Consider the following 15,007-nt stretch of genomic DNA (forward strand, 5'->3'; position numbering starts at 1 on the left):
TGTGTTTTGATTATGGTTTTGTCGGAAACCATGCACAATCTCAATTGTCAATTATCACTTGTGTAAAACCCTTACACAAAATTGCATCAAAAACACTTTGCATTATATCCTTAATGCTTTTGCAAGCACTTAAGGGTAATCAATATGGCTACTTGGTAATTATTTCTTGAATTCGATTTTGAAAAAATTCATCATACACAAAGTATATGAAGTGTTATACATCATTTCCTTTTTAATTGATCCGGCAGCGGAAGCAAATGGAATCAATCAAATATGTTTAACTCGATTGAACAAGTCATGAATCTTGTCATCAAAAGAATCCTTATTTGACATTAATATCATGTGGATTTATCTCCATAAATCCGTATATTAAAGATGTATTATATTTCTCCAGTCTTAAATCATTCGCAATGATCAAAATGTCATCCACATATAAGACTATTAAAATTTCCGTAACTCCCACTAAACTCCTTGTATAAACACAACTTCTCGACTTATCGAGAAAAGTTTTATAACATGATCAAAACATTTATTCCAACTCATTGATGTCCTACTTAAGATTCTCTCTTAAGTTTCACATTATCTTAGGATTGCAAGAATCTACAAAACTCAAGACATGTATTGAATACATTCTTTCTAATTGAAGAAGTGGGTTTTAGATTCACTCGCTATGTATTTCATAATAATGAAACACAATCCCTAAGAAGATCCAAATAGACTTCAGCATTTCAACTAGTGCAAAACCCTTTGCAACCAATTAAGTTATGATATCTAATAATTCACTTTATTTCGGATTTTCATGGCTCTAAGCCTTGTATTGAGTTGTGACTTAAACACTCTCATGTAAGTCATATGCTCATTACTTTCCAGAAGTAATCAACTTGAATCAAACAATTTCTTTGTAAGTTATAAGCTCTTTACTTTCTTAAAAGTAGCATGAATTCATCATTTTCAACAAGTGATGACTTTAACCTCCTAGGTTTTGAAGAAACAACGTCTTACACAAAATGTCTCATGTAGCCAAGAAAGACCAGTTTCTTGCGACATAACATTCTTTGTGACTCTTGAATAATTTCTCCCACTCTGTCTTCTAGAAATAAACTTGTATTTTAGAAAGACAGTTTCACGAGCCGCAAACCCGTCGTACTCGTGATAAATGAAAGGGAAAAATGAGCATTTGTTTCTTGTGAAAACTTACAAACATGGTACCCTACCATTTCATATCTTATATGAATCGTTTTAGATTTAGTGGCCAAATAATCTAGACAAAATGATAAAATCCCCAATAAGATCAAGTAACTCAAAGTAACTTGATCGAAGTCCAAACTATATCAAATAGCGTTTGAATTATTTATTCAACCACACATTATCCCATAATGTGTGTTAAGAGAGATTAACTTGTGATACAATATCACATTTCACTTGGCTTATATCAAAGTTTTCACTTTGATAATCCCATCACGACTAAATCGTGATTCCTTGAACTCTTTGACCTTCTTCAAAGATTTCTCTATTTACCTTATTAAGTGAACATATTAGCATCAACTTAAATCGTTGGTAAAAGAAAATGATCAACCTATTATGGATCAATGATTTACAACCCCGATCTCCTTTTAACCAAAAGGCATGAGACATCTTGCTTTGAATACAAGATACGCATATATCATTAACATTCTAATGGTTTCAGGAGTAATCAATAACTCTTTGCGTTCATCATTCGAGAATCTAAGGTTTAATCTTGGGTTACCAATTTGAGTCTTGCATCATCTACATGATATATCATTCTAGTTTGGTTTAGAATATACTCACCTTGATAATGGGCTAGCCATACATCAAATCATGGTGTATAGGGTCACAAAAGTGAAACCTCTTTTGTATCTTAATAAGTATATATTCTTATTTAGAGTTTATGTACTTAATAGTCATAATTAAGTACTGAAAGATCATAGATCCATATTAGACTCTCTAATAAAATAAATTTATCTCATAAATTGTTGTTTATGTGATCTATGTAACATGCATGCTAATATGAAAGCATAAAAAGAAAGTATAAGGAAAAACAATTTCCTTAAATTGATTATATGGTAAAATGGGCACAAACTAGTTCTCCTTACTAGTTTGTTCTTGAGCTAAAATGATGTGGATGATCCTCCTTGAAAAACCTTCAACTAGAAAGTCTCCTTCAAGTTGCACCCAAGAACAACCCAAAAATACTAACAAGTATGAAGTAGTAACTTGTTAATATGAACCCTTGATAATAATATTAGTAATATCACTAACTTTTCTTTGTAATATTAAACCAAGCATGAATTCAAGCTGGGTGTGGGGAAGAATTTGCAAGAGCAAATATGAGATGGTGGCAGGTTATACAAATGGCAAATGGAATGTTCAACCTGATGGGCACACACCTGCTGGAAGCTATGAGTGGTTTAGGGGGAGTAAGCCAAAGGTGAGCTGGTACAAGGTAGTCTGGAATGGGTGGGTAATCCCAAAGAATCAATTTATGGGTTGGTTAATAGCACATGCTGCACTGAACACAACATCTAAGCTGGTTGGGTTTGGTGTGGACATTGAGAATAAATGCTGTATATGTGCCCTAGCTGAAGAAACCACTGAACATCTCTTCTGTGAGCGTGCTTACAGCAAGAGGGTAGTGAGGGAGGTGAATAAGATGACTAGTTGGAACTACCCTGAGTGTGGGGTGTTGAACTGGTGTATGGAGAGGACTGGTACTATGCTGCAAAAGGGAATCCAGAATGCTATGATGTTAAGCTTGATATATCAGATATGGCATCAAAGAAACAAGTATAGGAATGAGAAAACACTGCTGTGTCCAGAACGTGTAGCCAAGCATATAATAGAGGAGATGAGAGCTCGTGTTCGTGGCAGGGACAAGATGCAGATGAACTTAGTTGACTTGGAATGGCTTAAAAAAATGAATCTGTTTGAGTGATAGTCTGTTGGTTGTTTTAGTCTACAAACACCCCATGTAAATTTGATTTTTTGATATATAATATACTCACATTTCACCAAAAAAAAATATTAATAATGTATACTAGAGAATTATTGTAGAGAGATGGAAGAAGATGTTCACATGCAAATAAGTGAAGTATGTGTAAGAGAGGTAGAGTGAACAAATGAACAAATATATGGAGTGTGTAAGGGGGAAATGTGGCGGGTGGGTGTATGCTCAAGTGGACAATTTTTGTCTTATAATTTTATCTTACATCACATGCAAAATGTAGTATAAGATATATATTATGGTAGTATACAAAATAAGGTAAACTGATTATGTGAGTAATCATCCATTACACTTATTTTACACGATCCACATGACCATATACGGGTCCATGTTGGTTTTTATATTTGTCGCACAAATCCGTGTAATTTTCATTTTAAACACCGTATCATGTTTAAATACTTCTATAATTAATTCGTCCAATACACTCCGTAAATATACATGTACCACTACACATATTATTTACGTACTAATATTAATCACATTAATCAATTAGTACAATTTTAGTAAATTAACAGTTAATTAACTAAAACCCGTTTCCCAAAACTTATTATTTAATTATCGCATAATTAAATAATAACTGCCGCTCCTCGAGTTCGCAACTCGAAATCTTTCTAGTAATAATCGACTAACCTCTTAGTCTATAAATCAAGGGACTAAATAAATTGTATCTCATACAATTAATTAGTTATCAGTTGGGGTTCGTTCCTTTAGGTGTGACCGAAAGGGGTCAGTTGATCACCGCCGTCTCACGACAATAACGTCAAACTCTAGTCAGCCAACCGTTATCGATTTACGTTAATCAACTGATGAGGATCAAATAATTAAATATCTGATGATATTCTATTAATGAGATTTATTATGTTAACGCACTATTGTGGAGGACACTAACTCCAACAATCTCCCACTTGTCCGACACAAGGTGTGCGCTACCAATTCTCTTGTCCGTTTTAATCGCCCACTCAATGCAAGGTGTCTTTCAGGTCGCACTTGCACATGAACACATCGCGAGTGGTTTTCTTGATCGGGAGTGTGACTACCTGACCGGAAAAATCTCTCACAGATTACTTCCGAGCGTGGCCACGCATTTGTAGTCATTAACTCCTCGAGTGGCCTTGAGATATAGTTACCCAACGTGGGTGGACAATTCCTGTATGCCTTATCTATCCTATTGCACAATACAGCTCACCATGACCTAGTAAATGCCATTTTGGCCTCCTTTCACGGCACGACCTAGGACAAAAACCAAGGTCACTCGGAAACTGCACCTGCTCAGATAATAGTCTCCAGTCAAATGAATCGACTCATTAGAACATCTTAGAGATCCCCGCCACGACCAGGCGTCTATAATAGAACTTAGGGACTCTCTAAATGGTCACTGTCCGGCAAAGTGTCACACACTGTGCCTATGTAATCGACCAATCATCACAATGTAGTCACTCCGAAACGTCACCTCATTAAGTGACTAGGGACAAAATACAATGTTCATCTTATTCACTTGAATAGTGTTCAACATTGTCTCCACAACTTATTCAGATAAACAAGGTATTAAAATTTAGTCACACTAAATAAAGATTCATAAAAGAATGAATACGAAAACAATGAATATGATTATCATATATATAATAAAAGATACACTATCCAATTATTACATATCCATAATCTAAAGAAAATCTGGTACTCGTCTCAATCCCATAGAGACGACATGACCATCATGCTTAGCCTTTGATAAAGGCTTGGTTAAAGGATCAGCAATGTTGTCATCTGTCCCAACCTTACAAATGTCAATTTCCTTCCTTTCCACATAATCTCTAATTACATGGTATTTCCTTTCAATGTGTCTAGATTTGTTACTAGACTTAGGCTCTATGGCTTGAAAAATAGCTCCACTGTTATCACAATATAGAGTGATAGGATCTTTGGCGGAATGGACTACTCCTAGCCCCTCCATGAATTGCATAATCCAAACAGCTTCCTTGGCAGCCTCAGATGCTGCAAGGTACTCAGCCTCTGTTGTAGAATCCGCAGTAATACTTTGCTTGAATCTCTTCCAGCAAACAGCTCCTCCATTTAGCATAAACACGTAGCCGGATTGGGATTTCATGTCATCCCGATCGGTTTAGAAACTTCCGTCCGTGTAACCTCTTACACACAACTCAGTTTCTCCTCCAAACACTAAGAACGAATCCTTAGTTCTTCTCAAGTACTTAAGGATGTTCTTTATGGCTATCCAGTGACTCTCACCAGGCTTGGCTTGATACCGACTTGTCATGCTCAAGGCATACGCAACGTCGGGACGAGTGAAAATCATAGCATACATGATAGACCCAACAGCGGAAGCATAAGGGACGGTCTTCATGTGTTCAATTTCCTTAGGGGTAGAGGGAGACTGTGACTTGCTCAAAGTAATCCCTTGGCCCATAGGTAGAAATCCTCTCTTGGAGTCTTTCATATTGAACCGGTCAAGAACTTTGTCAATATAAGCTTCTTGACTCAATGCTAGTATCCTCTTGGACCTATCCCTATAGATCCGGATACCTAAGATTCGTTGTGCCTCTCCCAAGTCCTTCATTTGGAAGTGTTTCCCTAGCCACTCCTTAACGGATGTGAGCGATGGAATGTCATTCCCAATAAGCAATATGTCATCCACATATAGGACAAGGAATACAACCTTACTCCCACTAAACTTCATGTATAAACACGGTTCTTCCACACTTCTAGTGAAACCGTATTGTTTAATGACATGATCAAAGCGATGATTCCAACTCCTAGATGCTTGCTTAAGACCATAAATGGACTTCTTGAGCTTACACACATTCTTAGGGTTAGATGTATCCACAAAACCTTCGGGTTGTATCATGTACACCTCTTCTTCTAGAATCCCATTCAAGAAGGCGGTTTTGACATCCATTTGCCAAATCTCATAATCATGAAATGCGGCAACCGCTAATATTATCCTAATGGACCTTAGCATAGCGACTGGAGCGAAGGTTTAGTCATAGTGTAAACCATGAACTTGGGTGAAACCTTTTGCCACCAATCTAGCTTTGTAAACATCCACATGTTTATCCACGCCGAGTTTAATTTTGTATATCCATTTACACTGAAGAGGTCGCACTCCCTCAGGTAAGTCCACCAAGTCCTATACTTGGTTCTCGTACATGGAATCCATTTCGGACCGCATGGCTTCTAGCCAAAGCGAGGAGTCGGGACTAGACATGGCCGATTTGTAGGTTCTGGGTTCATTACTTTCAAGAAGTAACAAAACACCATCCTCTTCGATGTTACCAAGGTAGCGATCAGGTGGATTAGAAATCCTACTTGACTTTCAAGGAATAATTACCGTTTCAGAGGAAGAGGGAATGCTATCCTCCACGTTCTCCTCTACCTCATTCTCGGTTTGTGGCTCTCGAACTTCTTCAAGATCAAATTTTCTCCCACTCTGTCTCCCTGAAATAAATTCCTTTTCTAGGAAGACAGCATCACGAGCCACAAACACTTTGTTCTCGTGTTTATTGTAGAAGTAATAGCCACGTGTTTCCCTTGGATATCCTATAAAAAGACATTTGTCAGACCTGGGTGCAAGCTTATTATCAGACTTGATCTTAACGTACGCTTCGCAACCCCAAATACGCATGAATGACAAATGAGGGACTCCCCTGTCCATATCTCATATGGAGTCTTATAGGTCGCTTTAGTCGGGCTTCGATTTAGTGAAAATACTGCAGACAAGAGTTCAAAACCCCAAAATGAACTAGGAAGCTCAGTTAGACTCATCATTGACCGAACCATATCAAGTAAAGTTCGGTTTCTCCTTTCGGCCACACCATTTAGTTGCGGTGTGCTAGGAGGAGTCCATTGTGATACTATACCACAATCTTTTAGGTGTGAATCAAATTCAATATTTAGATACTCACCACCACGGTCGGACCGTAGAGTGTTTATCTTTTTATCCAATTGGTTCTCTACTTCTTTTTGAAACTCTTTGAACTTGTCAAAGGCTTCACTCTTGTTCTTTATTAAGTAGACATACCCATATCTACTTAAGTCATCAGTAAAAGTTATGAAGTAGTGAAAACCTCCTCTAGCGGTGATGGTTAATGGTCCACACATATCCGTGTGTATGAGAGCCAAAACCTCACTAGCTCGTGTCCCTTTTCGCGCAAAAGGTGCACGAGTCATCTTGCCTAAAAGGCAAGACTCACATGTACCATAAGATTCGAAACCAAATGGTTTGAGCACTTTTGATGAAGCAAGTCTCTTAATGAGTCTTTCGTTTATGTGGCCTAAACGACAATGGCAAAGGTAGGATTCGTTTGGATCACCCTTTTTGAGATTTTTAGTTTCCATATGATAAACGTCATTAACATCATTTAAAACATAAATGCCTCCAATTGAAATGGCCTTGCCATAAACCACATCATTAAAAGAAAAAGTACAACACTTGTCCTTAATCATAAAACAAAAGCCTTCCGCGTCTAACGCGGAAATGGAGATGATGTTCTTAGTTAAAGTTGGTACAAAATAACACTTATTTAAATACAACTCTAAACCACTAGCTAAAGTGAGCACATAGGTCCCTACGGCAACGGCGGCTACTCTAGCTCCATTGCCCATGCGGATATCCACATCACCTTTGGCTAGTGCTTGCACGTCCCTTATACCCTACAAATGGTTACAAAGGTGAGAGCCACATCCGGTATCAAGTACCCAAGTGGAAGTACAAGCATAATTAACGTCTATCACATAGAGAGAGGAAATCATACCAATAGGCGTCACACGCCCTTCCTTGAGATCCTCCAAGTATTTGGGACAACTCCTCCTATAATACCCTTTCCCATTACAATGGAAACATTCGGCCTCGGAGAGCTTGTCACTTTTTGCCTTGGGATTGCTATTCTCAACGGCCTACCCCTTTCCCTTGTCATGTTTCTTTGACGATTTCTTGAATTGGGACTTTACTTTCCCTTTTCTTTTCTTAACTCCAAGAGACATGTTCTTTAACCTCATGGTTAAAACATCTCCCTTTTCACTCCCACTAGCCTCCATATCCCTCTCCGCTTGGGTGAGGAGTGCATGAATTTCATGGTAAATCTTATCCAAGTCATTCATGTTGTAGTTTACCCTAAAGTGGGCAAACTTGGTGGGGAGTGAGTGAAGGATACGATCCACCACAAGAGTCTTAGGAATCTTACACCCTAGACGCTCTAGGATGTCAACATGTTCAACCATTTTTAGTACATGGAGACCAACATTTTGGCCCCTCTCAAGCAAAGCTTTAAAGAAGCGTGCCGCCGCATCGTATTGACGTACTTTAGGTGTTTGTGAAAACATAGTGATCATACGAGTGGATATCTCGTAAGCATTTAAAGAAATGCATGATAGCTTGAGCTTTGGCGATATTGACCATATCAACACATTCTTGATATCATTAAACATCCTCACATAGTCATCGTAGGCGGTCCGCACCGCCGATGAAGCTCTTGCACCGGGCTCGATTGGAGGAGCGTCGGTCAAGTAAGTGAGCACATTGTCGGACAACGCGACACTTTTGATGTTGGATTCCCATTCAAGAAAGTTACTACCGTCAACTTTTAAAATACATTTGTCCATTACGGACCTTAGCCATGAATCTTTGCCTAGTGAAGTAGTCGATGGAGTTGATGAAGTTGCCATTGCGAATTAAAATGCTACAACAAAAAGGAAAAATTAACATTCATTGTTTTAAAACATTACTTGTAAAAACATGTTTAGCAAGTTTTAGCATTTATATAATGACCTCCCACTAAATTATATAAATGATTCCAAGACCCAAATATTAAACAAAAATGAGCATTGCTTGGGCGAAACATCCCATAATTGCGTAAATTCGGTAAGTCACGTTGACTAATTCTACCTCTAGAACTCTTGGTCGACAAATTTCCTCAAATTCATCTACTAGCCCCGGAACACAAGACCGTCTTATATCCCGTTGAGTCCAACCAATTTTGGCGTGTGATAACCGCTTACCACCCTACTTACCCAAGGTAAAAAGAGAACACCCCGCTTGGGCGAGCGTGGCTCTAATGAACAAGAGATTCATAGGTGTTACTAATTGGTAAGGCTAATCTCAATTTTAGTTATGTGAGAGATCTTGTCAATTTAGTCATAAATTCCTTATAAGTGAATTAATTCGGTGAATGTAAATGACGTGAATTGACAACCGCGAAAATAAAATGCATCTGAATGGCGAATTTGGCATGCGCGAAAATAAAACAAACAAACATGTAAGCATATGAATAAATCCTAGTATGGCCTCCTAGTTAATAAAAAACTAGTCTATTACATTTCGGAAACCAACTCCTTGGTCCCTTACCTCTTCATTCCATAAGTGGCTCTTCCTTGTGTGATTTGGAACACCTTCCAAAAATAGACTCCGTCTCGTTGTAATCCGTCTTTTGGAAACGCCGGTAAAATAAATATTACAAATGAATTACATAGCTATTCCTATTATACATTAATTAATAAAATGAATAAAACTATTAATTAATTACAAACCGACGATACGAGATCGTATTTAATTACAAACAAATCGATATTCCCATTCATTTCGGGTAATAACAATTAAAATTAGCTAGGCCATACTAGGTACAAAAAGATAAATACTTTAAATAAATGACAATCATTCATTCAACTTAAATAAATATGCTTAAAATGCTGTAAATATGATGCCAAAATCGCCCTACCTATCATTCATTAGTATCCATCTCTGGTTTTGTGGATTTAATCGATTTTTAACATGTAAAAATCAATAATTAACTCTTAAATCTCATTTAAGTCCAAAATAATTGTCCAAATTGTTTTGAACCTCAAAATTAGTCCTCACTAATTTTATGACAAATTATTAGTTTGATTTGGTGATAATTTGCTAATTTAATCGATAAAATCATAATATTTAAGTAAAAATCCAAAATAATTGAACAATTACCCAAACAATTGAAACAAAAATTTTTAGTATTCTGGAACACACACAAGAACACCAAAATGTCAAAAAAATTGCCCAAAAATTCCGGATAAATTTTGTGAAGAAAAAGATCCATATTTATCGGTTTTTAACCACTAAAACCAATAAACATCAAAACAAAGTGAAAACACACATGCAAAATCACTTTTGACATTTAAATAATATTCTTAAATGTACATAAATTTATCATGGGCATAATCAAAAATTTCGAAATTATGATTAATTAATTGGACTTTTATCGACTTTTTACTCAAAAAATCAATACAACAACAACAACAACATCAGAGCCTTAATCCCAAAATGATTTGGGGTCGGCTGACATGAATCATCCTTTCGAACCGTCCATGGGTGAACGCACGCCTCAAAATGCGAATAAAAAAGGGGAAGATAAAAAACAAAAGGGAGAACGAAAATGTAATGGAAAAAAATCCGAACCAACCTTTAACTTTTTTCATATGATCAGTAGAAAACATGCATGAACTACCATAAAAAATCCATGCACTGAATCAACATTTAACTAATTTTAGTCAATTTTTCACTAAAATGCGACATTTTGACTCTGTTTTCTACCAAAAATCATTAAAATTAGCAAAATTACTTCACAAATCATAAAAAAATTCCACAAACCTTTTGAGATCAGTAGGTATGCATGTCCCAAAAATCTCGTGCTAAAACCTCTTCCAACACAATTTTTGAGTTTTTACTAATTATCTCATAATTAATTAAAATGATTAAAATCAACATGCAAATTACAAGCCTAAGCTCTGATACCACTTGAAAGATCATAGATCCATATTAGACTCTCTAATAAAATTAATTTATCTCATAAATTGTTGTTTATGTGATCTATGTAACATGCATGCTAATATGAAAGCATAAAAAGAAAGTATAAGGAAAAACAATTTCCTTACATTGATTATATGGTAAATGAGCACAAACTATGTGACACCCTCATTTATTGCGGAAAAGTAAACACGTAATTCTAGAATAAAACTGCATGGATATGTTTGTAATAGGTTCATTATAGTAAAAACCTGTAATTTTTAAAACCTGAACCTGTTGTAAAGATATCCAAAAGGGAAGGTGTCAAACATGCAAGGTCCAAAATAAATCTCATGAATGAAATATCGCTAAAGTCGCGAAACAAAGTTATACAAACCAAATATGAGAAAGGGAGACATATGTCCCTAAAATGTATGTGACATAAAAAGGTGATGCGACCATAATTGGCGCATATTTAGCCCCCGGATTACCATTGTTTCTATGCTTTTTAGTGCCTATTTGGGTCATTTCTTATCTTTAGTTCTTTGTTTTGCATATTCTTTGAGATTTTGATCCCTTGGTAGGAAAGGAGTAAGAATCTTGCATTTTCATGGCAAAACAAGGCTAAATTGATCATATTCAATGACCAAGCATCAAGGAGAGACAAGACTAGAAGGCCTTTGTACATAGCATAGTAGAAGAGCATTGTTGAGAAAAGGATCCTTGAGTCCCCAAGGAAATCCCCAAGGAATCCATGAAGAAAAGGGAAGAAAAAGAAGAAGAAAAGCTGCTGAACTACAATCCGAACGGATTGTAGAGAATCCGTCCGTCCTCCCCAGTCCGAGCGTCCTCACCAGGAATCCGCTCGGATTCCCCATGCCCAGTCCGAGCGTCTTGTTCCTCGATCCGCTCGGATCGTCCACCCAGATCCGGCCGTCCCGACTCCCAGCCGCACGGATTGCAACACAGCACAGTTTCGTTCTTCAAGCTACGAAATGGAGAAGCCCTTCTCTCGGACAATCCCGGAGGCTCCTTGCTCAACTTAAAAAGTGTAATTACTAGTTTAGCCCTTAGTTAACCCTAATGCATCCTCCCTAATTTTCACTATAAATACCCCATTAGTCTAATTAGAGGAGCATGTTCTTCTTATCAATAATTAGAGTAGTTAATATCAATCAAATCTCTCTTCAATATTGTAATCAAATATTAATCAAGTTTTAATCCAAGTTTTAGTTCTTTAATCTCTCTCTAGTTCTTCATTTATTTTGGGTAATTAGAAGATTATTGGGTTTATTGGGAGATTGACAACCTTCCATCAATCATCAAGTTCTTCTATTATTCTTGCTTTATTATTGGAATCATTAGTAGGTATAATCTCTTAATTCCTTTTTAATTATTGCTAATTACTTTCATTTATTCATCATGTTTCATTATGTTAGTATGATTGACAACCTTTCTAGCATGATCAATATGATAATGAGTGAGTAGTCTCTTAGCTAGGGTTTAATGGGTGATTAGGGGAAACCAACATGGGGATTGATTCATGCTTAAATTAATATGCTTTCATATCTTATTTGCTTGCTTGTTTTGATCTTAATACATGCACATGTTATATTTGATGAAATGCTAAGCCTATGAATCCTTGCATTTACTATCATCTTCTATCCTTTCAACTTGACTTGTAAGACATAACCCAACTCGAGTCTTGTTAGACCATGCATGTGTTAAGTAGGGAAGATTAAGTCGACTTGTAGGTGTTGTACAATCCAAGAGATTCGGCTCCGGGACCCAAACTTTCCTAGGATTGTAAGATATAACCCAACTCAATCCATCACAACAATAATTGCTTGCTTATAATTTGAGAACATGTTTGTATGATCATATCCCATGATTCCCCTATGAACCCATGACACCCTAGTGCTTTTAATCAATTGTTTACACCCTTATTTCATTTACCTTGTTAGTTTATTTTCATTGCTATTTTAGTTTAGTGACCTTCTACATCAACCCAATTTGTGACACCCCTAGACACCACTAGTTACAATAGAATCTTCATTTCAATACCCGTCCCTTGGGATCCGACCTTTACTTGCCTCTTTACTAATTGTAGAGTTGTTTGTGAAGTATAAATTGTGTTTTGTATCGACCATTGACCAACGACCACATTTGCTTAATTGTGAACACAAAATGGCTCCGATCAAAAATGGCGCGTTCGGGGACGGTGTTTAATTGATTTAAGATTTCTTTTATTGTTTTTAGTTGTGTCTTTTTCACCTTGGGGAAGTAAAACTCCTCAAGGTTTGTTCTAATTGTTTTCTAGTTGTTTGATATTTTGCAAGAATGGATTTCATAGATTGTTTTGTAGAGGACCACTTGAGTATCCCTTACTTCAAGGATCCCATGCAAGCATTAGAGGCCTTAGAAGCAAGTAAGGCTAAGAGCATGTATTGGGAGTTGGAGGTGGATCTCTTTGAGGCCGCTCTAGCTAACAAAGAACTCACCCATGCACAATCCGAGTTGGTGCATAATATTCTAGTAGAAGCATGTCAACCCATAGAGGATGAGCAATCTATCCTAGAAGATATTCTACAAACTCAAGAGCAAGAGGAACCCATCATGGAATTTGAATATGATGAGGTTAATGAAAGTGAAGAAGAATATGTCATGAGAATGGAATGTTTAATGGAAATGGAGCAAATTCTCAATGAAACTCCAAAGGAGGAAAGTGAGGTACAAACTCCTACTTTGAAACCCCTTCCCCCAAATTTGAAATATGCCTACCTTGATGAATCAAAGACCAAACCCGTGATTGTTAATGATAGACTTGATGATGACCAATTGGGTAAATTGCTTAATGTGTTGAAACAACATGAAAAGGCTATAGGATATAGTCTAGATGACCTTAAGGGGATAAGTCCCAACTTTTGCATGCATAGAATTCATCTAGAGGACGACCATAGACCTACCATTCAACCCCAAAGAAGATTGAACCCCCACATGCAAGAAGTTGTCAAAGGAGAAGTCATGAAATTACTTGATGCGGGGATCATATATCCCATATCGGATTCTTTGTGGGTTAGCCCCGTCCAAGTGGTACCTAAGAAAGGAGGTACTACGGTAGTGACAAATGAAAAGAATGAATTAATACCCACAAGAATGATCACCGGTTGGCGTATGTGCATTGACTACCGTAAATTGAACTCCGCAACAAGGAAAGATCACTTCCCCTTACCATTCATTGACCAAATGCTTGAGAGGTTAGCCTCTAACAAATTCTTTTGTTACCTTGACGGGTATTCGGGATTCTTCCAAATCCCTATACACCCGGATGACCAACATAAGACCACCTTCACGTGCCCCTATGGCACTTTTGCATATAGACGGATGCCTTTTGGATTATGTAATGCCCCCGCTACTTTCCAAAGATGCATGATGAGTGTCTTCTCCGATTACCTAGAGACCATAATGGAAGTTTTTATGGATGATTTTAGTGTTTATGGAAAGGACTTTGACTCATGCTTGCATAATCTTTCTCTTGTTTTGCAAAAATGTGAAGATGTTAGTCTTGTTTTAAATTGGGAAAAGTGTCATTTCATGGTTAATGAAGGAATTGTTTTGGGTCATTTGATTTCGGAAAAAGGCATCGAGGTAGATAAAGCTAAAGTTGAGGTGATAGAGAAACTCCCACCTCCCGTGAATGTTAGAGGGGTGAGAAGTTTTCTCGGTCACGCGGGTTTTTACCGTCGTTTTATAAAAGATTTTTCTAAAATAGCAAAACCCCTCACTCAACTTTTGCTTAAGGATGCCCAATTCAATTTACTTGACGAGTGTGTTGAAGCTTTCAATAGAATCAAAGAAGCATTGATCTCGGCACCAATCATCCAACCCCCAAATTGGGAGTTACCTTTTGAGATTATGTGTGACGCTAGCAACTACGCCGTTGGAGCGGTACTTGGCCAACGGGTAGGGAGAGCTCTTCATGCCATCTATTACATAAGCAAAACCCTCGACCCTTCTCAAGTAAATTATGACACGACCGAAAAGGAGCTTCTTGCCATTGTATATGCTTTGGATAAATTTCGGTCCTACTTACTTGGATCCAAGGTGATTGTATTTTCGGATCACCGTGCTCTTCGACATCTCTTGATAAAGAAGGAGGCAAAACCAAGGTTGTTGAGATGGATTTTGCTACTTCAAGAATTTGACTTGGAAATAAGAGACAA

The 15,007-nt window shown here is 37.2% G+C and overlaps 1 protein-coding gene across 1 annotated transcript; it reads left to right on the top strand.

Annotated features, from left to right (window-relative positions):
• Positions 1–2,305: 2,305 nt before the first annotated feature.
• LOC141594844 (uncharacterized) lies at positions 2,306–2,953 on the top strand. Its single transcript, XM_074414833.1, has one exon. It carries the CDS (start codon positions 2,306–2,308, stop codon positions 2,951–2,953), a length of 648 nt encoding a protein of 215 aa, XP_074270934.1.
• The last annotated feature ends 12,054 nt before the right edge of the window (positions 2,954–15,007 follow it).

Source organism: Silene latifolia, chromosome 8 (genome assembly GCF_048544455.1).
Source record: "Silene latifolia isolate original U9 population chromosome 8, ASM4854445v1, whole genome shotgun sequence".
NCBI lineage: Eukaryota > Viridiplantae > Streptophyta > Magnoliopsida > Caryophyllales > Caryophyllaceae > Silene > Silene latifolia.

Excerpts from the sequence above, each read along its gene's own strand:
- LOC141594844 (XM_074414833.1), top strand. The coding sequence starts at position 2,306 with ATGAATTCAAGCTGGGTGTGGGGAAGAATTTGCAAGAGCAAATATGAG.